At 39.6% G+C, this 24,157-nt stretch overlaps 1 protein-coding gene across 8 annotated transcripts in view; it reads right to left on the bottom strand.

The window, feature by feature from the left end:
- Nucleotides 1-24,157, bottom strand: part of PRKCD (protein kinase C delta) — a 63,956-nt gene that overhangs the window by 15,162 nt on the left and 24,637 nt on the right. For 7 of the 8 annotated variants that reach the window (XM_071813098.1, XM_071813102.1, XM_065845855.2 and 4 more), the window contains 3 exons: nucleotides 12,172-12,306; nucleotides 8,473-8,672; nucleotides 7,684-7,744 (listed from right to left, as the gene is read on the bottom strand). In XM_071813098.1, coding sequence (XP_071669199.1) covers nucleotides 7,684-7,744; nucleotides 8,473-8,672; nucleotides 12,172-12,286 — 376 coding nt within the window. In that variant the 5' untranslated portion in view covers nucleotides 12,287-12,306. Of the gene's footprint in view, nucleotides 1-7,683; nucleotides 7,745-8,472; nucleotides 8,673-12,171; nucleotides 12,307-20,845; nucleotides 21,064-24,157 lie in introns of those variants that run through there. The other variant, XM_065845856.2, reaches the window with a different exon arrangement.

The raw sequence follows: 24,157 nt of genomic DNA, 5'->3' as shown, positions 1-24,157 counted from the left end.
AGATTGCCATTGGCAGGGTAGGACTTTCCACTACAACCGAGTAAGGAAAAAAGCCAGAAGAGCATTTTTTCCCATTGTCAATACAACTGGTTTTTATTTGCTCCACTGTATTTCTGCCTTTTATCAACATCAGTGGGAGCTCTTCTTTTCGTATCGATAGGAAGAGATTTGTCCCCTTTGCCAAACTGCAGTAACTGCAATGCCTAAGCTTACTGCAAAGTCACCCAAGAGTCCTGTTTTTCTTGTTCACTGTGCTCAGTTTTGGTCATTTTTTTAGCTGGCTGCCACCACTGCTATTTCAGACCACTGAACCTGGAATACAATCTATCATTTGATACCATTTTGAGTCTCCTGAACTAATTTATCAGTCACAGCCAACAGCAGCCAGACTGCAGCAGCATGTCCTGCCTTAGAAAAGAAGGACAATGTCAGTGCAGAGATTAAGGAAAGATTAAGCATATTGGTGAAAAGAAAGATCAAAAAAGGTCCCTGGGGTTTTGCCACTAGGTACTAATGCACTTTTCTGAGAAACTGGTCATCTGGTTCAGAGAAAAACCCATCCTGCCTCCCCCTGAAAAAAGCTCACACATGCACTGACACCCTGGCGCTATGTACGCCACTGAGTTACCTCTGCCCCTCCAGGAACAGGATTAATTTCTGCTGTTCAAACAGGCTACTGAGTTCACCCAACAAAAACTCACATCAGCTCCTGCACTTGAGCTTGTCCAAGTCTGCAAAGAGTCCTATCTCTGTTTAATCCTGCTGAGCAAATACACAGACCTCACCCACTGCGCCTCAAACGCTTCAGGGAAACCACACACCAAAGTGTGTGTGCAAGGAAAACAACATTCTTTAGAGTCAGTCATACTTCATATTGTTTGCTGCATGAAAAGGATGTCTTCATAAGGGTGATTTAATTAGTAACAGCAACAAAACAGAGAAAGGTGTGTTGTTTTATAGCATGTATTCTGAGAAGACAACCCGTGATGGAGCAAATTATGGGACAAAAGCCCTCCTAAAGTCTGTAACACAAGCAAACCAAGTGTTTAGTGAGGAACTAACAGGTGAACTTGACACAGCTTCTCCTCATGCTGAATTACCTGTAGCCATTTAGTATTGCTGATACTGTGTGTAAAAGTCTCTGACAAAACTTGATCGGTACATGGGAAACTGCGGTCTTTCCTCCCTGTCTGGAACACTGATATCAAACTTAAGAGAAAAATGTGAGACTGAGATCTATTTTTGAGAAGGTAATTAATAAACTAGTCACTTAGTTTGTACAAAGAAATTTAAAAAACCCCAACAACAACAACAAAAACAGAAAAAAAACCCTAAACACCCACTTGCCTTAAGCGTACTTTAACTGTGAAGAATCTTTGAGCAGAGCAGAACTTCAAAATCTGCATGTGAGAACAGAGTCTTCACAACTAGCTACCTTATTAAATACCTTTGCCAAAACCAATCAAAGTACAGCTGAAAACATTTTCATATGCTTCAGAAGGAACCAAGATGTTTGCACAACAGCTGTAAGTCAGGGGTACCTGAAGCTGAGATGGCTCCAAAATAACAGCGTACTCATTTCAATTTACTATGGGCGTGCTTGGCAAGTGATCTGTAATGTGTAAATTACTTTTAATCTGTATTGTTCCAACAAAGTTTTAAGATGTTCAGCCAACCATGGACTTAACTGGGGAACAGAGGCTTTATTTCAAAGATGCATGAAGAATTAACAATTGCAAGGAAGTAAATTTCCCAACAACTGTACAGATGCAGGGTGGAGATTGGAGGGAGGAAGAAACACAAAGGGAAATGCCTTTGCTTCCTCCTCCCAAGGGGAAGGATTTCACCAGATTAAATGCTTGTCCTGGGCCAGCACATAGTCAGAAACAGTCATGTATAAACGAGCTGAATCAGCAACTAGAATCCAGGTGACCTCTGCAGCCTGGACCTGAAATAATTATTTTGGAACCAGCACACACCATTAAACGTAATCTATTTCCTCTATTGAAAACTGTAGTTAATATTTATCACTGACACATTCTTCATGTATTTCACGGTCCCTTCTCAAAACTTGACAAAAGCACCCAGAGCTCCTCTGTGCCGTATATTCATTAGGAAACCATTAAGCACTCTTGTGAATTGACAGTGCAGTTCTCCAGACGCACTGCAAACATACCACTGTTTAATTGCAGTGCCAGTCCTGAATATTTCACAGTCCTTCCAGCCGCTAACATAACGTGCAATCCATAGTCTGGAAAACATTTACTAAAACAACATTGCCAGGACTGTGCTGAACTGTAATAAACCTCGAGGTGAGATGTCAAATTGTCTCAACTGAACCTGAAAAATTCAAGGACAAAAGAAAACAATCTCCAGAATAACTCTACTAGATTTTTTTCAAAAGAAAAAATAGAAAAAATATTTACCATCTTCAGAGTTCATTATTCATTTTAACTTGTTCATTTTGCAGGTCTGTTTGTGAAGAGAGGAAAGATAATAGTTCTGCTCTCAGAAACTGAGAACTGGGACTGCAGACAGGGACAGGCAAAACATTTTCTGAGCTACCTGCCTGCTCGAGTTGAGATTTGCCTGAAACTTTATAATAACTTCAAAAACCCACTAACATTTCTGTTCAGTGTCCCCTTCTGCTGTTCTGCTGCCTTGCGCTTGGCTTTATTTGAAAGTTAAGCGTGCCTTCAGGTCAAGAAAAATATTAATCCCACAGAGCAATCATTAAAAAGGAAAGCTTGTTCCTCACAAAGGAGGCTTTGCTGGCATGAGCTGTCTCAGAGGAAAGCTGCTCTCTAACCTGGCCCTGGAGAGGATTGCTTTACAGGTCATCTGGACGAAAAACTACATCTGCAAAACAAACAAACCCCATGATTTACAGAAATACAAGTTTCCCAAAAATGTAAATGAATGAATGAAGTCCTGCCTTGGCCACCACCGACCAGCACTGACCCTTTGCAGACACGGAGCTGGGCGGCTCTGCCGCTCGCTGGCACATGTCTCTACTCAACTAGTCTTTCCTAAGCATTAATGAAGTCAATGGTCTTTCAGAAAAGTGCTAAAACAAAACACCAGAGTTTTAACTGATAAGAGGAAGAAAGTCTTCTAGAAACCACACTAGGCCTAATGTTAAAGACACTTACTAGAGGAACAATAGCTACACAGAGGCTGGACATTAGGCAAATGTCCTTGGGTTTTCAAGATGGGCAAGTGGGATGTTCCATCAGGTTAAAGAAAGAGCTACGTGGCTTTTGCCGTGTGGTAGCACAGAATGACAAAATGCACGCTCAAGAAACCAGGTCACGACCGGACACTTGTAACCCAAGGAGCACCAGGCTGTGAAGACCACCAGGGGCCACCAGAGACCCCAGATGAAGACCCCTGAACACCAAAAAAGGACTTCTGACCAAGGACAGGATTATGTAAATAACCGACATTTAAGGCATGAACTAAAGTAGAGACTAATGAATATGCAATTGGTATGTGTAATAAATACGAGTCATGCCAGTGCTTGCTTAGAGGAGTGATCCTCCCTGCGTCCAGCATGCTGAATCAAGCGCCCACTTTTTGACACTTTCAAAACAGCGTTATGGAGTTCTTGATGACTTTTCAGTATCATGACAAGCTCTGCCTTTCGAATCAGGAGAAAAAAAATCCCATGTCCACACTACAGCCTTTGGAACATCCACAGCATCTGCAGACCTGCTGTGCTAACACAGCCTGGGCTTGGCCGTACAGAGTACTTTTTATTTAAATTTCAGTAAGTGTGTTGGTTAACACTTCTGCACAGACACCCGATATCTCGTTTGTTGTGGTAAAACAGGGAATAAACTGGAAAGTGGGTTCTCATTTTTCTTTTTTAAATTACAAAGGTACAGTAAAACCAACCTTACAAAATACAGCATCTAAGCCAAATTTCTTGTGAGCATATAAACTATATAAAATTTTCCTCTGCTCTACACAACACGTTAACTACCTTACCAGCCAAATACACTGCCAACTTTATGTTTCTGAAACTACTACATCGGCAAATGTTTGATTTTCTTAAAGAAAATTAACCTGGAAAATGTTTTTACTGAGGTCCTGCAATCACACTTCTGGATGCAGATTAAAGCAGATGCTCGGTGCCACTAAATACCTATCACATCTGCCAAATTTCTAGAAACGGTATTTTGTCAGTTAAATTGTTAAATCGCACCAACTTGTCAATTAAAATTATAAGACCCAGTTCTGACTTTTCAGCCCGCATTATTATTTACTAATAATGTGATGATCCTTCCCCAACACACCTCATCCATAGAGAAACTTTCTTCAAATCTTAATTTAGACCTAGACAATAGGCAAACTGTGACAGCAAATCTGTGATTTAGTCTTATTTTTCACAGATGCCTCAGAAAAAAATGTAAAATCTCATGCTTGCCCAGCACTCATCTCAACACACACACATAAAAATATATTCAAAATATACGCAGCTCTCTGGCTCATGCTGTTCTTCCAGAAGTCAGATACTTGAGATATCGAAAGTTGACAGGGAAATTACTCACCTTCTGATACATCTAATAGCATTTTAAGGAAAGAATTCACTAACCCTTTCTCCAGGAAGCTGAAGGCAGTAAAACAGCAATTCAGAATTCAAAACCAAGACGCAAACATAATTCCAAAGCCTCCAAAGCGGCTCACACTGTGCAAGACATTCAGCAGCACACCAAACCACCTCTGTGGTCCTGGGTTTTCTTACTCAATAAGGTCATTAACTATATCTGAATAAACAAAGATCAAGCAAAGCATTGCAACTCCCACCTATTAAAACGAAAGCTGCTTTACAGAATTATAACCTAGTTTCAATACTAGTAGGAGAGGAGGAGAGCAGAAAGAAAACAATATTCTGAAATGAAAATGGAGGTCAACACCCTGTTCTCATGTTTCACACATCAGAAGGAAAACTTCTACATTTCCAGCACAAACTTATTTTCAAGTCACAGGACAGAAGACAAAAACATTCTTTGACAGCTCTAAGTCAGGGCTCTGCAGTCCCTGTTTTACAAGGTCTAGAAAGAAAATAACCCCTCTAAGACTGGGAAGCCTTTTCATCTATAGCCCTAAGTGAAATGCCCAGGTCTCAATCTGCAAAAAGAATATACAAGTGAAGAGTCTCAGTGTAGTTGACCATGGATTTTAATACCAGTTTATCCCATGAAAATTTTTCTCTAATAATAAATCTGATAAAGGAGCAATAAGATGCTTACTTCTCAATACTGCTGTGTTCTCTAGAGATGGCAGAATGTTTGCTACTTAGAAGGAAGGTTTGAAAAACAACAGCTTTAATTTGCAAAGCAAGCCAAAGAAAGAATCACTTTAGCAGAGTGCCTGGAGATTTTAAAACAAAAGGCAGCACCTATAACTCAAAGATCCTAATGGTAGCAATACCTTCAAATAAACGAGGGAACAACTGAAATAGCAGTTTCAGAACAGGCCTTTTTTAGTATTTTAGAAACACAGCTACCGTACAGTTCGGCACAGAAAGGAGTGTCAGAGAGAAAACAAAATACTATGTGCATAGGAAGGAATGTGAACTGTCTCTGAGCTTTCAACTATTAACTCAGGGTTTTAGCAAAGTGAAGAATGGAAGTTAATACAAACATCCTTGTAACGCACTAACAAACCTTTCTGCTTTTACACTGGTAACTGTTAATTTAGCTTGAGAAAACATTTAAAGCAGTGCAATGATGAGCCAAAAATCACTCCGTGTCTGCCTATTTAGCAGTACACAGATAGTGACGGGAGGGAGGTCTGTAATTTTGAGGAGGATTAGTACGTTAAAATATATTGATGTTTGATGTCAGATTGAGTGACTCCGCTTCAGAAAATGTAGACGTGTAAATGTCTTGAAAGGGAGTTTCCACTGCTTCTGTGGTTTGGTTACCAAAAAGGTATTGGTGACTAATTTTCTATAAATCAGAAGGTAAATAGGAAGTTGTTGCAAAGTAGAAGGCCTAACAAGTGCATTAGCACACAAATACCAACTGGCCCATTAAAGTACGATTGCATGGCTTAAATGATCTGTTTGGTATTCAGGTTTCCTCCAATACTATCTGCAATCCCTAATAAAGGCAATGAAAAGAATTGTGAGAACATTGTATCTATTTTTAAATTATTTCAATCAATAACAAAGTACAATTATTTCAGTACTTACACTGCACAAGTACATTACCTTCCAACTAACAGCTAATAATGGTAAATTATGGAAGGTTTTCACCTATGGCATCTCTACCGTTCCTCACGTCTGTGTGGAGAGGAGAAAATACGCTTCATTCTCATCAAATAAGCAACTGAGAATGCTGAAGCTGGTTTTGTAGAGTTTTGGCTGAGAAACTTCTACTTTTCCTGGACAAATGGATTTCTGTATGCCTCATTAAAACATAGATTCTCATCATACTGCTGCTCCATGGAACTGGCTTGCACAGGAAAGCCATGACAAAGACAAGACAAAGGTTTTCTGACACAACGGGTCACAACACCCTGAATGCAAACCAGAATATTACTGGTACATAAACACAGGCCTTTCGATCTTTAGAGAAAAGCTCTTACTTACAGGCTCTTCAGCGTCACACAATTTTAAAAAATCTTCCTTTAAAGTGTTAACTTTTCATAAAGGAGACCAAAATAACGAGCGTATAAGCTGTTCTTTTGCCATCGCAAAGATAAAATATCAACTCTGAATTGTCACCTACTACATATCACATTCTATCTTTAGTAGCTTTTCTAGTAACTGCTACACAGATTGCACATTTGGTACAACAATGTATGGTACCTTCACAATTCACTTTTTCTGTGAGAGCAGAACTGTCTTCCCTGTATATCTCTCTGAGGGAAAAACAGCCACCAATGCTGTAAATTACTGCTTACTCTTCACACTTATTATTTACAAACACACAGAATTAACCATGCAAGACTGACAGGTTAATATGGCAGACTCGTGCAATTCCCAAGAAATAATAGTTTCATGACTTCTAGTATGGGAAAGTTTTAACCACTAAGCAAGTTGTGAGGTTTACATCATTTCCACTAAGAAAGAATTTCACAGATATAAAAATCCCTGCCAAAATATTTGGCTTTATTACTGTACTTAAAGCTTCCCCTCTAGTAATTAACTGTCTTCTCTTACCTCCTAGTATCTTCTCCAAATAGCGTGTGTAGATTTCTGAGATAGACAGGTTGTTCACTTTTTAAACGGATACGGCAGAACATTGACTAGACTTAACCATTTCCATGATTAGTGACTATGACATATGAATCCCAGGAAACTCAGACCCAGTTCCCCAATCCAATAAAAAAAGTTTCCCACATAAGCTAGAACAAGAGATTTAACTTCATTGTACCTAAAAAGGAACTGATACTATCTTTTCTACCATACAAAAACATTAGGGATATTGAAAACCAAAAAGTGGCTAAATGCAACAGCAATACAGAGCACAAAGACATTTAGAAATTAACAGATGCAACCATGACTCCACATAACAAAAAAACCCCTACAAAACAAATTAATAAAACCAGAAAATTCTACTCAGTATACTGGCGATTATTTCTGTAAGCAACATCCCATGTTCTACAAAAGCAACGTGAAAAAAAGTTTCATTTTTACACAACTGACTGAAAATACACAGCTGACATTACCTGTATCTTCTAAAAAATACTGCACAGCCATCAGCACCTTCCCCTGAGGTTGTAGGTCAAGCTGTGGAAAGAAAGATACCAACAGTGAAGTATGTGGTTGACTGAAACTCTCAGGAATTTAAACAGCTCTTTCTAGGGAATCAAAGTATAATACTCAGTAACTATTGGACTACAACCTTCTTCCACATCTCACTGCTGCAGCTGAACCAGTGGTTTTTACTCTATTGCTTTTACTAGTGTGCTGCATCGCTTTGACATCTACCCATAAGTTCAGTGCAGTCAAAGTTCCCATTGCTTTTGCATGTCCCTTTCCTGTTTCTGCAAACAAGTTTCTTGGCTTCGTTTTACTAAGCTCAGTTTGCACTGGAACCCAGTTTTATTAGAAAACAGCCATACAATTCTTTATATGCTTATTGAGAGCACAAACCACAGAGATATCAAATACTATTGCCTGCTCATCCTGCTTTGCCTTTCTCTCTGGGTGAATTATGATGATCAGATCCAATTTAAATGTCTGCTATTTGCTATAAAAACTGCTAGGCTTTATAAATAGGCACTGAATGCAATGTATGCCATTATTTCAAACACTAACACCATGGATTTAATTGTCAATTTCTTGAACTTTGATTGCATGTTATCTGCTTCAAAAATGCTGCTAAAATAATTGTCTTACAAGCCCTGCCACACATGCCTAAGGGATCAAACACTTTAAAAGGAATAAGGCATCTGTCCAGGTTGAAAGAAACATAACCAGGTCAGCAAGTCTAAGGAATTAATCTTCTTCCTTACCCAGAATTCTGCTTTGCCGTTGCCTTTCTTGCACCGCTCTGCCAGGACCGACACACCTACAGTCACTTCAGATAATGGCTCTTCTGCTGCTTTCATGAGAACAATCTGAATCACTCGTCCTTCGTAAATGTGGGCGTCGAAAGTTGATTTCCATTCTGGATACATGGTAGGTTTCCTCTGAACTAGAGTTTTTCCTCTCTCTGAAAGCCACAAAAAAAGGACAGAAACTGTAAAAAGGAAATAATGTAGGTCTCATATCTAAACTCAACAAAATAAATCAAAAGATAGAATCCTTGTACCGAAACATAAAGCAGACTTAGTATTTCTTGTACTGCAATTGGGACAAAGTTTAAATATTTGGTTCAGACATTCATGACGTGGAAGGCAGAGCTCACCCTGACAAAAAGGTCACACGGGGCAGTGAAGGTGTTAACCTGCAGCCAGGGAGACCAGGAAGGACAAATCCTACTCTGGAATTCAGAAACTGGTTTAGTCAGCTGCAATTTGACAGGAAACTGTGCATGGCTGCTTTCTGATAGCCATCTCCATGACATGTCATCTGATCATAGCGAATACACACTGCTATAAGATAAATTAAGATATGTCTGATGCTGACCTAGTTTAAACTGAAACCAGTGGCTGAGAGATGAAAAGCTCCACATTTCATTAATCTATTTCCAAGTTATCCCAACATTTCACTTCTATTCACTTCTATTCGTAAGTCACTCTCCTTATCATTGTACTCTTGGCCTCAACTGCTGCTTTTTAAAGGATGTTACAAGGCCTCTCTCACACATGCAGACCTTGTGTAGTTAAAGGATAAAGAAAAGGCTGAAAGAACCTCAAAAAAACCCCAAAAGCTTATTTTTGTGGTAACATTTACCCAGCCTCTCATAAGAGCATCTCTGCAACCACCTTCCTTGGGAGTTTTACAGAGCCTGACTATTCTTATCAGATTGATTTGTTTCCAAATACACAGCTTCAGCCTCTCTTGCTCTCCTGCTACCAGTTAAGCTTATTTTTTCCTGTCCTTACCTCAGGCATAGAAAACAGCTGGTGATTGCACGATCTATAACAACCTCTAGCATATTTCTAGATCTGAGTCTCTTGGTAGTCCCATCAATACATCTAACATAATGCTGCCTCCTACGCAACCACAGCCACTTCACTGCGACTCTGGCATGCGATGCCACCTCCCCTGTTTTTCTCTGTGATTTGCTGCCAAGCCAATTATTCCCCGTTTGTGCTCAGGTAACATAATATAGTTTTGTACATTTTGCACAATTTCCACTATGTATCAAGATCATCTGCTGTAATAAAAAGTGTTTTCTAAGTGTTTCAGCTTTGAATGATCCATTTCCCCCCCGAATGTGTAATCCGTTCTGATGACATCAAGACAGTAGCCAAGCAGATTAAATAGCTTCCCCAAGAGGCTGCAGTGCGGTCTGTCTCCTAAAATTAGCAATAAAATTTACATTCACTTCAGTGAAGGACGAATCAGACAATTATTTTAAAATCTTCCTGGAAATACAAGGCAAAGTTTGTGTTCATTCATTAATAACTTGCTCAATGCACTCCACTCCATTGAACTGAGTTATCCAAACAAGAGCAGCGAATAGTGTCCTTGTGCTTGTTTATTGGGGAATGCCTGCCAGCAAAGGCATTACAAATTACAGCTTTGCCAAGGAGACCTGAGCCTGCTTGCCAAAGGGCATTCGGAAATGCTCAGAAACAGCTACCTGAGCACCTTCTCCATTTCAATACAAACTTGAATATTCCTCCTCTACTCAGTCAAAAGCTTGTATCTTGAATGTGGGGACCTCTACAAAAAGAAAACCTCGAACTCGTAGCAGTGCAAACCTGCTTCCAGAGCCGTGTACTTTCCATTCTTAACTACGGAAGAATTTGGAAATACAGGGTGTTTCAAAAAGATGGACCCACTGCTCCAATGTTGGATAGGTCGCACGGGATCCCAAGACTTGGTGCTACACTCTTGGCCCCCAAGATCCCCAGACATTACACCCTGTGACCTTTTCTTGTGGGGATATGTCAAATACAGTGTTTTTGTGCCACCATTAGTGACTAATCTGAATGAGCTCAAAATATATTGCTGTGAAATTGTGCCCATCTTTTTGAAACACCCTGTATTATGGTAAAAATACATGGGGAAAGCTCAAACAAGACACAATTAAGCAATTACTAGGATGGACAATAAAGGTGAGGGGGAATTATAAGCAGGCTCTCTTGACAATAATGTGTTTACACTAATCTATTTTTTAGCTTGCTAAAGCCAGACCTGGTTATCAAAAAAGGCACGGTTCAGGAGGCACCCTTGAGAATATGAGAAAGTGCACACATTTGCAGAACCTTTCACAATAATTTAGAGTTTGCAGAAGCAGCAGCAGTTTATAGAATAGTTAGCAATACTCTTGGTAGGATTGTTAGAAGGGGAGAGAACTATTTCAGTCCATTCACAGGACTCACCCCATTCCCATGTGCCAACTAATATCTGCTTTGATCAGTTACTATACACATTTTTACCCTATGTGAAACTGAAAGAAGTCATCTGAATTACTGGTAACAACCTCCAGCCTGGCTATGATGTTTTTTTAATTAAAACCATACTGATACAAGATTTGTCATGGATCACACTGCCTGCCTGCAAATGAGCATTTAAGCATCAGCAAAGAACAGCCTTGAAGAAGAATGCTCTTCTTACCCCTCCTGTACTCAGATTTCTTTGTTTCTCTACTAACACTACTTACTGGCTTCAAAACATTTTATGTTTGCAAACTGGTTTAATGCCTAATCATTAGGCAAATGATTTTCTTCTTCCTATTTAAAAAGTTTTTCCTTGATCATGTTTCAGCATGCAAATTCAACAAAAGTTATTCCCGATGTTATCAAACTGATAAGGGGAACATCAGTTTCTCCTCCTGACTACCCCAATAAGTCTCTGCTCCACGGTTCACTGCACTCTACTCCCCCATTTTTAGTGTTTCAAAGACACATGAAAGCGAAGAGGAGCAATGTTGGGCCAATTCTATTTTTCAAAAGGAGACAGCTAAAAAAAAAAAAACCAGATTTATTTAGACCACGTCCACCTCTCTCCACATTGAGGCAGCTGCACTGTTTTCAACACCATTTCTTCAGAGGTCCTCCCAATAGACTAGGAAAACACTTCTCTGGAGCTTACCACATTTGCTTGGTAACAATATTTTCTGGAAGATGTGTTGCACCTTGTGTTTGAAGTCTAAAGGCAACTTTTACCTCAACGATAAGGGGAAAGTCCAACTGTGTTGTGAGGAAGAAGAAAACTCACCCTTTCCTGCATTCTTTGATATTTTGTGAAGGCCTAGAGCTGTCACAGTGTAGGATTAGACGGCTGGAGTCTAACTCAGTACAGCAACTCCCTCTCATCTAGTTCGGCTGCAGTGATATATTCTAGCTAAATGTCACAAAATAGAAACCTTTGGATGAGCACTCTGGCTGAAGGACAAGAAAGCACTAATAAAGTCTTGTTTTAAGGTGGAGGTAGAGACAAAACCCATTGTTATTTCTCCCATTCTAAAATAAAAACCCAAATTGAACTGCTTGGCATGACAGGAACAGCAGGACTCACTACCATTCACAGACAAAGAGGGACTGCAGTATTTCTCAAAAACTTATTCAGAAAAGCATCATAATTTATAACTTCACCTGTAGTCAATGCTTCCTTCATCTTGATAGCACAGAAAGGCTGCGATTGTTCCCCTTGATTCTGCGCAGGCCCCAGCTCAAATGAGTTGAAAGATATCCGTAAGAAGGGGGCCATTGTTCACAATGATACACAACCTAAATGGAAAGACAGAAATAAAAATCACTGAATAAAAGACCTGGTTGGAGACTTGTAAGAAAGGGATACACATTTCTCAGCAGCCATCACAGCTGATAGAACTCATTCTCTAAAGTTTCCAAGTCTTTAATGTGGCTTTGAGATCATGAGCCTGAAGTAAAACTGGCATGCACTGAAACAAAAAACTTAACATTTACAATTAAAGACTGAATTTAAGACACCATTTTAACCATATCCTTTTAAAAAAGTAGCAGTTACGTCTTTTACTTGGACCGTGTTCAGTTTTTAAACAGAGACATCCTACTCATTAACACACAAATATACAAGCATTCTTATCAAATAAATAGTTCACAAACTAATAGATTGTTCGGGTTTTTTAAAAACATTTTTCTTTCTTCACACTTGGAATGAAGGGTGAGTTTGGTTAAAAGTGGGAGGAAGAGCGTTGTCTGCTCCACATTCTCCTTTCCCAGTATTTTTCACAGTGCAAGGAGGGAGAACTAGAAGCAAAATTAATCATCTAAAGCTCAGGTTATTTTGTTGCTCTTTAGTTACATATTTTCTTTTTTGATTGCTACACAACCACAAAAATTCCCAGCTAGAATTACAGGCACTTCAGTGGGCAATTGAATGATAAAAGGAACACCTTTGGTTAATTTTATTTTTAAAGATTATCTGAGAAACTGCTGAACCTACATACAATTTCTGGACAATGCAGCAAAACCCACTACCAGATGTACAATAAAAGTAACATAAGCTTTAGCATGATCAAGTAATTGCACTGCATATGAGCACTTGATCAACATTAACAACCTGAGTAACTTGTCCATAACACATGAGTTCGCAACTACTTTCTCACTTAGATCAATGCAAAGTTACAGCAATTTCTGAAACATAGAGATTTCACTGGATAAGTGCACATTTAATTTTTCATCCTTAGTGTGGAAAATAATATATATTACAGATACCACCAGCCTGAAACAAGTATAACATCACACTGCTTTCAGGTGGCAGCGTTACTAGTCCTAGGAAGCATCTCAGAGGCAGTGACTCAATCCATGAACCTCCACACCTGCACCTACCCCGCAAAGGGAAGAGCAAGAGGTATAAAATCTCCAGCACTACTGTGTCACCTGGTTTAAACTGTCAGGAATAGCAAGAATACAAGCCACCTGTAATTTCTAAGTCAGCAAACTGGTGCTTCACTACAGTCTTCCCTCATTCTTAACTGCTCCTGAACGTAGAGCAGGTTTCAGTTTATGATTCACAGTACTCCCAACAATAGAGTTACCCTGTAGCCTGCATGTCAATGCTGCTTTGCGAAGCAAAGGGTAAGAGAAAGGAATACTAGTGTGATCAGAGAATGAGGGATGTAGAGCAGCAGGGATCGGGGATAAAGAGTTAACAAGGTAACAGGAAGAGATCATGAAAAAAATGACAGAATTGAAGCTGGGCTCAGCTGGCCTTTTGACTGTGAACTGTTAGCCAGCTCAGTCAAGCAGCACTAGGAAGAACATTTCAAGCAATCCTGCACATGCTTGCATTTTTTAATGTAAAGACATTGACCTGAGAAGCAATTAACATTCCTTTTATATCTCTTAAGGCCCAGAGCAGCCATTGAGATAGAAGACTGTGAAATTAGAGTATTTGTAGCAAGAAGGCACGTAGCGCCTCACGCCATTGTTTGCACATCACGCAATCTCCCTATGCGGAGACCATTCGCAATAAATGGAAAAATTTTATGACTCCCTAACATTCATTAAACTACTTTTTATTAACTGCTTTCCTGCTTTCTTTTCTGTAGAGTAAGACAAAGCTAGAAAGCAGGTTTAGGATTATTTGACACCATTGCTTATCCCACTGAAGAGCTGAGAGCCACCACTATAATTCACATTCACGCAGACGGTCATACAGACTCGCAGTGAAATAACAACCCTTCTCCACGAACGCACTGGTTATTGCAGCTTGGAGCACCATGTGATGAGACTGGAGCTTGCAATGACCTCACAAAGAAAGAAAAATAGACAGCTTTTGGTAAGTTAACAAACACCATCTGATGCCTCATTTTCAAATGCAATGTAAACACAATGCTCATCAAGAGTTTTAATGAGGAACATATTTTAGCTGCTCAAGAGACCTTGTGCTCACTATGTTTGGAATTACCCTTAAGTGACTAGCGACATGACTTGCTAACACCATGTCGCATAGAGTTACTACTCAATAAGGATGTCAAAGAAACAAGATTTCAGCATTGTTCACCTCTTGGGAAACAGTTTTAAGACCCAATTAGGCCATAGGTAGAAACAAGCTGGGTAGGTCAGCATGTAGCTCTCGCTGGAAAATTTATTTGACAGAATCACAGGATTGCAGAGTAATTCTGCCTGGAAGGGACAGCCCAGCTAGAAGTCACTATTTCCAGTAAGTCTGGGACTACACTAACAGAAAATTGGAAAGCACTGATGAAGCTAAACCAACAATTGCACTGATTTCACTCAGACCATCGGACTCAAGCCAGTGTTAGTCCTGAAACACAATACAAGGCTTTGACGTCTATTTCTTTAACTCTGAACTAACAGATACAACAGAAACGGGTACAATGCATATGCATTTGGAAGAACCCCACACTTCTGATGGCCAAATCTTTTGAAGGCCACATTTTCTGCTCTCCTCCTTAGTTCTAAATATGGTTGTTTTATTAGTTTCATTGTATCTGGCTTCATTGCAATCGCAAATGCTCACTCAGAAATGCTACACACAAGCAATTCAGTTAGGAGAAAACATCAATACCCCAGAATTTCTGATGATGGTCAAATGCCTGACATCACTGTGAAAACTAGGTGATGCCTTTTTGCTTTCCCATTTAACAATAACTTAAAAAAAAACCCCAAACAAACAATTGAACAGCTTACTTTCCCATAACAAACTACCTGTTCCTGCCAAATTTCTCTACCCTTACACATTATGTTTTTTTCACAAAAGTAGAGATTTTAAGGAGCTTCATGCAAAATCTCACTATACATGACAGACTATACTGTGATGTGGGCAGGTTAAGAGAGAAAGGAGAGTTTGGATTTGTTCCTTGGATTGGAAAATTCCAGTCCTTGTCTATGCTAAGATATTGCATTGAGATAGCTGACAAGTATCAGCTGTATTGCTGTAAGCAAAAACATACCCCACTAAAACTGTTTTTGGCAGTGAAATTCAGTGAAAGATTCATTTTAATTCAACAGTTTCTCAAAATCCCTGCTGGATACACTCATCCAAAGTTTTGTCACACTTGAAAAGCAAAACATCAAAAATAATATACACATTTTGCTTGTTGCATTTTAGACAAGAATCCCTCTCAAGTCTCTGTGACTATTTCAGAAGTGACAGAACAAGAGCTGACTCTGGTTTTAAGAGCTGTGTCTGTCAAGAACTGAAGACGCTATAAAACACCACCTATGAATTGAGGGAGATTTTACAATCTACTCATACAATCTGTATTGCTGCTGTGAAGTATTAAAGCCAAACTGTTTTCCCTAAAGGGTGTGATTTTATCCAAACCGAATGGTGGAAAAACTGAGAAGTGAAAGCCAAAAATACCACAAGTCTAAATTACAGGTTCAATATCTCAAACAGTTTCAAAGTCATGTGCAATCTAGAAAAAAAAAAAAAAAAAAAGCTAGGGGAAAAAATCTTCTAGTAATGTTATTGTAGATGAAATACATGGTGATGGCCCCACTAATTCAGCATAGAACATCGGACATTGTTCAGCATGTTCATTTTGCCCAGGATCCCTGATCTGCCCTCTTGCAGGCTAAAATCACATTCTACACTGACTGGGATAGAATCTGCAAAATCCACAGCAATTTCCATGAAGCTTTAAAATGGAGAGCTTTCGGCTATTTAATATGGAAAGAAAATCAACTGCATTACTATCAACTATAAAACACAAGGAGCAAGAGGGGAAAAAGTTGAAACATCTTCACATCATCAATGTCAACACCTGTTGGATGAACAAATATTCAGTTTTCGCATGGCTGTATTCGTAATATGGAGTTTTAAAGAAATCTTCCAACGACAATTTTCACAAGATTAGCTAGCACAAAATTCACATTAGATTACAAATCTTCTCCATGGAGACACGAGGGACAAAGGGTAAATTCTGTGGCTTCTGTCCTCCCAACAGCGCACAGAAGCTGTCAGAGACTGGTCAGAGTTCCTTTGTTGCTGTAATTCTGTCTTGTTATAAACAGCAAGGGCAAGCCACTTCTAACACAACCCAGAAACAAAGATGCGGTTGTGACTTTTGCACAAAGTGGGAAGTAACATCAAAGCAGTGGATCATCTGGAGGAAACGCTGACACTGGCCAACAGCAGAGCATTGAAGAAATGAAAAAACTAAGGGGCGCAAACAGAGCACAAACAGTTCCATCACTGATATAGGACTATATATCTAAGAGAAATACAAATGAGAAAACTCCCCTGCAGATTTGAACCTCTGATTTCCCTGTAGTAGTCTGTAAAACATTTTGCGAACAGACATAAAGCTGCACACATGGGTCATGGCTTTTCCATGCTGTCTCACAGAATGCTCTGGATGGCACACAGTCCCTGCCTTCTGTTTGGCTTCTGGCTGAGGCTGCTCCTTAGGCCACGCAAATGCTTTGGAGGACACCAAACACCAACACCAGCAGCCAGCACCACGTACAGCTGACCCGTAGGTGTTCTTGCCTGAAAAGATGCAGCAGTAACTTTTGATTTTTTAAGATGCAAAAATATAGATTATTTCCAACTTGCAGGTAACTTTTTTTTACATAAGGGTTTCCTGTCCTCTGTCCTGGTAATGGACAAGGTGCTCAAGAAAGATAGCAACAAACTATTGCCCAGCGTATTGCTCACACAGTACTATCAGAAGCATGAGCAGGACCTCCTTCCTCTTTGTGTATGGCCTACTAAGGTGATTATGCTAATTTCACAGTGATCATACAAGAAAGCCTGCAAGCAGAGATGCTGGGAGTGTGATCAGCATCCTTCACCTGCGCACACTGCTAATGTGCGCACTGTGTTTCTACTGTTCTATGTATGCTGCCTCATGCTTACATTACACAAAAACCCGCAGGAAGCAGACAGGTTGGCTGTGGTTCTTAAACTCCCTTTATAGGTATTCTCTCAGCTGATGATCAAAATAATCCCATCTGTAAGACAGAAGCAGCAATACCTACACTGGAGGACGTTTAACGGAACCAGAGTAATGATGATGGTAACCACTTCCTACATTGCACAACTACAATTATTCTACAGAGAATTTTAGCGTGTTCTGTTGCAAGCCCTGGCCTCCATTTGATGCTCTGTCTAAAAATGAAGTCAGTTAAAAGAGGCTTACTGTATTGGCTGTTATCAACCTTGTAAAGAAGATATACTGCAGTATACTCTACCAGCTATTGCATTACTGCTACCCAACTACAGACTGAAAAACATACTTAGAACCAACACCAAATCACTACACATCATGATGGTGAATGCTCATGGCTGCCAGAGATGGCAAAAAACATTACCTGCAGGTGCTGCTTTGAAAGCTTAAAATCCACAGAGGGTTTTTAAAAGGGTTCTCCAAAAACCAGGGCTAAACTCCCACAATGCATTTGAGTTCCTGCGAGAGAAGGAGAGTTCTCCAAAAGTACTGCCCCTGTATCAGCATCACTCGTGCTTTTATTTAGGTTTAGCCATTAAGGTCCAACTGTCTCCTATGAATGGTTTAATTTACTCCAGTTACTAATTTGATTCATCTGTCTGTGGAATTCAGGAATGGTAAACAGAAACATGGAGCTTCTCAGCAACTATCTTATGGATAAGATTTTACAAATAAAATAACAATTAAAAAAATTAGAACTGTGGGACTATATACTTATGAAAGCAAAATATACTCATCAGGGAATATTTAACAAAATGCAGTTCTTGTTAGGAAGTCAAGCATGAAAAGAGCATCTTCAAAACAGCCCAACAGCCCAATCACCTACAATGTCTGCAGCAATATTTCTGAAACAATGTATCTTCATAAAATGTTTTAAAACAACTACACAACAGGACTATGAAAAGTGAGAAAAGACGACAAGACATTTCAAAGTGACAATTCTATACATTAAATTCTGGTGTAAATTATGTATGTTTTGGGATTTGCTTTGTCTGCTTTTAAATAGTGCATGTCGAGTTGCTCACAGAGCCCTGCAAAAACTTAGCTTGGAAAAAATGTAGTTACCATTTCCTTCTTTACCCTCCCAGTATTTTCTTTCTGATACTTCTGCTTTTGTTGGGTTAGGACAAGATTAGAGACAGAAAGAATTACATAATAAAATCTGTCACTGTGTTGCAATAGTCTGGAGAAAATCCATCTAGATAAGCCATGTAGCAAGAGATGTTCCTTGGTTTCATCCCACTTGGCCAGAAGCACAGATAATTCCGAGTTTCCGTGCTTTTTTGGATGCTCAGCAGTCCCCAAACTGCCTCAATTTACAGCTGCTGTATATATTGTTCATATTTTCCCAACACCCTCAAGGCCAAAAAAAAAAAAAAAAATTACTGATGCTTTCCCTGTCATTCTGATAAGAAACTTTCCAAAATATGAGCAGCAGAAACCTTCTTTCTGAACAGGCCAACTCTTCCAAATCTTGGCAGTGCAAGCTCCTCAGAAGCTTGGGGAAAATGCAAACAGTAGGCAGGCAGGCAGCCCAATATATCTGAACATATGATAACATATGATTAGCTCAGGAACAACAGTTGACTGTTCTTAAAGCGGTTTCAAGTCAGTCAAGTAAGGCAGCTCTGGGTTTTACAGTAAAAGATCATTAAGTTGATGAAATTTTGGACTCAAAAAGACAGCAGGACAGGCTGTTACACAGCCTATGCTGCAAAACAGAAATGGCATTTTACACTGAATGTCCTTTTTTAGAAAGGGAAAAAGAACACTGAGAGCAACAAAGCTGGCTTTTTTGATATTCCGGAACTACTACTTGGGGAAGAGAGGGGGGAAGTACTGTCAGCTGCTTTTTCTTTAGAAGTGCATAAGAAATAGCCAGCTAAATGTCCTTAAAAACAACAACGACAACAACTCCCAAGTTCTCCTTCCTCTTTGAACGGATTAAACGGCAGAGGAAAGCACTGTAGACACACCGTTTTTCACCACTGCCAAACTCAAGTTTGAAACGAAAGTGCAAATGAATCCTCTTCATTAACTTCAAACCCAAACATTGGACATTAAAAAGATGTAAGAGAATGAACACTGCCTGAAGACCAAAGACTGTGCTCGTAATTTCTGACAGTACAAGCTGATATCATTTGATAAGGAGCAACTGCAGCAACATGGAAGGATTAATACGAGAGCTAGCCAGATCCTTGTGAAGCTCTAGGTGAGTGAACAATTCATTAATACCAAATGACATTACAGAATGGGAGCACATCCAAAGGAGGCAAATAATGAATAAGTTTTTTCTCTATGCATGCATGACTTAAGACTAATTAGGAAGCTCTTTTTTCTTTTTTTTACCTTTTTTTTGACATGGGGAGTAAGTAGAGGCGTTTTTCCCTGCAATTAAATAGCACAATCCCTTCTGTGTCACCTCTGGGTGAAGAACCTTTTCTTCATGTCCAACCTGAACCTCCCCTGGCATACCTTCCTGCCATTCCCTTGGGTTCTGTCATTGGTCACTAAAGAGAAGTGTTTGGCACCTGCCCCTCCTCTTCTCCTTGTGAGGAAGCTGTAACGGCCATGAGGTCTCCTCTTAGTCTGCTCTTCTCCAGGTTGAACAAACCAAGTGACTTCAGCCACTCCTCATACGATTTCCTCTCCAAACCCTTCACCAGCTTTGTAGCCCTAACTAAGCTACACAGCAGTCCTGGCTCTGTAGCACTGAACAGAGCCCTGGGTGCCTTCTGCGAATCTGAGCCCCGAAGAGCTTCAGACTCCCACTTCCTCAACAACGTTCAAGGAATTTGCCAGTATTTAGTCAGCATGACTAAATTGCAAAACTCTGCATGAAGTTTGCCATGTGACTGTCAGTTCTCCAAAGGAAGCATACCACCCTGCAAGAGGGTTCATGGACTTTTTTGTAATAACCAGTCAACTGGTAAAGCTGAGCTACTCCTACAGCCTTCAGAAGTACCAAAGCAAAGGAAAATAGCCAAAGAAAATCCAGCATTTTATACAGTATCTGTTTAGGTATCACCATTATCAAGTGGGCAGGAATCCACAGCCAGGCATACTCCATTAGCATCCTTTAGTGGAGGAGTTACACACCAAGCCCATCCTACAATACTGTCCTCACTCTTGCTGAGTATTTTCATCTAGGATTCAGTATAACATTTGAGATTTTCTTCCTGATACATAATTACACACACAAAGCTGCTTATTTTCTGAGCGATTATAAGTTTCCTGGAAATTGAGATATATTTCCCAGAAAGAATAATATAAAATGCCAACAGCATATTTTCAAACCAAACAGAAAACAATATGACAACACTTCAGCTAAACTTTTACAATTCAATATAAATATACATTACCTTTTTCTTCCAAACACTGGAGGTTTGTTTCCTCCTCCCCCCACTTTCCACTGAACAGGAAAACCTTTTTCCCCATAACAGTGAAACAGCCAAACACCATAAAGGCAGTGTGGCAATTATAGTTTAGAAAAAAAAAGGAAATTGGACATTTGTCTTATCTCCAGTATACTGGGTTAATTTCTCTATACAAACAATGAAGAAGCAAAAAATGGAAATATAGAAACTGGGTGTTCAACAGAAGAAAGAAAATGCCTTCTAAAACATTCCAACTAGAGAATAACTTTTGAAACACTTTTGGAAACATCAGCAGGTTATGCAGTCGAAGTGCCTCTCAGAACACAAGGCTCCAAGCCAGAAATTTATCCTACCCCCAGCACTATGACCTAATCCTCCAAGTATCTGGAAAGCCAGAATATTCATTAGCCGAGAGAACTGTATCATCATTCATACACACTGGAAATCTGCAGCTCAGACAACCTTGTCAGAAGAAAAAAAAAATTCAGTTTGTAGGCTTGATTTTGATCAAGACTTTTAAAGTAAAAGGCCACAAGATTTGTGAACCAATAATTTTGCTCATTAACTGTGTAATGAGTTGTAGGAATAGATCCAGTCCTCCCTCCTGACTGCACCTGGCATTACTGGGGTTGTTGTGTTTGCTTTTGCGAGAAGCCATTATTTCCCTGATGGTCACAAACACACTCAGTCACTTCAAACAGACATTAGACAGCGAGACAGGCCAAATCTGCCTTGGTGAGCATGACGCTTCTCCTCCTTGCTGTGTCCTGGTACAGAGAGGCTGCTCAGGGTAGGCAGGAAGCATCCTTTTATCCTGTTGGGTTTTTTGTTAATTACCTGGAGTGTGAAGGCCAAACGCCACGAAATAAATATAAATAACCAACAGAAGTCAACCTAATCTTTTCCTATAGTTTGATAATCGAAAATAAGCAGTGAAGCCATACATGGTTACATGCATCACTACCTGTGAAAGCACCTCTTGCTTTCGCAATGAAGAGAGAAAGAAGCCCAGCTGAGTGACATGGAGTGATATATACGATGATGCTAAATGATGAATAGTCACAGGGATCAATAATGAGAAACTGGAAAGAAGGAAAAGTAACTGAAATTTATTTGAAATTAAAAGCATTTTCTCCTGCTGTAATTTCAAATTTCAGGCTAAGACTTCCAAAATCAGAAAAGAAAATGGAACCACAAGTGATTTTTAACTGTCCCCCTAAGAATCCCTTTCTAGAGGAAATGAACATTTAAAGCTCTACAGTAGACCCAGCATTCTCAAAAACATAGAAGAAACAGATACAACTCATTAACAAGTTAAATTAAAGCATGAAGGGATCTTAAGAGAGATTTGGGTTATTTAAAGGTAGCAGAGTTTACAGTACACATTGCAATGCAAACTCAGGGTGAGATACATTATTCCTTTTTAATCCTCCAGCTAAGTTAACAGTAAACAATATTTTTTTACTTTTTCCTGAATTTCGTGGTTTAAACATATAAACATATAAACTTAACATTCTGTGATCACACGGATGCTGTCTTTATCTAAACACTATGATGTGTGTCTGCTAATAGTCATATTAAGTGATTTTTCCACTAAATGAATAAAAACGTATCATTTTAGTACCCTTATTAGGGAAGGAAACCTTTAAGCATTTGTATGTCTGGGACACAACACAGTAAACAAGGAAGAAAAAGCTAAACAGAAATCCCTGGAGCTTCAGATGAGCCAGAATCTTGTTTGCAGAGATAACCACAACAGGACATGCCCAACTATTTTGGGTTTTGAGAGAGTAACAAGTCCTGTGGACTGGGTGCTGTCAACAGCACCCTCTTGGCCACCTTCCAGAAATGCTGCTCCTACTATCTGAAAGACCCAGGTTTCTTGAGGATGAGAGCAGATCCAATTATTAGATGTGCATAGTCTGTCATGGCTTTTTCCAGCTTCCACCCAACGCTCACCCTACTGAAAACTGGAGAATAATTTAAAAATGAGTTGTTTGGTTTGTATATGCAAAACACTATAAACATAGAGAATCATAAAACATATTCAAGAACATCACTTAACAACATGGCAAGTCAGCATTTGTGCTGTTACTTTATTGGCTCACTGCACTAATGAACTTACTGATATACAACACACCAACTTCAGTACTTATCCAAAAATAAAAACTTTCGGGAAGAAAAGACATATGCAACTGACTTGCAATGGTACCCTTAGATTACCTACAAAAGTAAGTGAACACAAACTCTTTTGATAGCAGTTGTGCTCTCATGTCCCAGTGAGCCCACAGAAGCAATGGAGTATTCAATCCTTTTCCTACAGACAAGCTTTCCTGGCTCATTATGGTCTATCATTTCCTCCATCAGTAAATGGATAAATGAGTTAAAATCTTGGTTACTTTCCCTGCACCTTACAATTATTTCTGACTTTTTGCTGTACAAGTTCTTTTGCCATAAAAGTGCTTCTTTATATAATTTTTATAGAAAACTTTGGACAGAAAATCACAAACTGCTATCACAAATAGCACCTCCTGTATAATACCATGGCTGGGAAGCATATCATTAGGCCATGTTATTTCTATTAGATCATTAAGTTAAAAAGGATGGCGTGTGGCTGCTACTGGCACAGAAAAACCCATGAGGAAAATGAAACAGCTGCAAACCACAATGTTCCTAAGGCAATAGCATAGACCATGTGTACAATGCTCTTCTTAATCTCCACAGGGCAATCCTGCTTTTAATCAGGACAGGCACATATCGGACTGCAAGTGCCGCAGTGAAGTACACAGGAACCAAAATGATCCTAGTGGTTCCAAATGCAAATGTTCCCACTTGCAATTACAGAAGATCCCTTTTTCAACTCTCAGCATGGAAAGACAGCAGTAGAGTGGGAAATTCTCTTTCCACATGGTGTCATTTGTTTGGGTAGATCTACCCTTAATGGTCTGTCCAGTTCTGCCTCCAAATCTTTCCTCTGTGTATCAGCGCTACCCACACTGCCTTGATTCTTTCCCTCCTTGAATGTCAAGCAGCTCTTTTATACTATTTACTATGCAGCTTGCCTAATCACAGCTTACTTAATTGCCCCCGCATTTTGTATATCTGAAATACCCATCACTTCCCTGCAGTGGCCCTATCCCGTCTCACACGTGGAGACGGCTGAGCCCAGCGAGCAGTGGGTGCTGGCAAGGAGCTCATCTGGACTTTACAACAAGCCACATCTTCAGCCCCCAAAGACTCCTTTCCACATTAGGGTTTGCAGCGCACAGCTGGCCGCACGATGCTGGCTTCTCCCCA

The sequence above is a fragment of the Patagioenas fasciata genome, chromosome 10 (assembly GCF_037038585.1).
Source record: "Patagioenas fasciata isolate bPatFas1 chromosome 10, bPatFas1.hap1, whole genome shotgun sequence".
Lineage (NCBI taxonomy): Eukaryota > Metazoa > Chordata > Aves > Columbiformes > Columbidae > Patagioenas > Patagioenas fasciata.
Note: the sequence above shows the minus strand (reverse complement) of the source record. Positions and strands in the feature narration are given on the sequence as shown.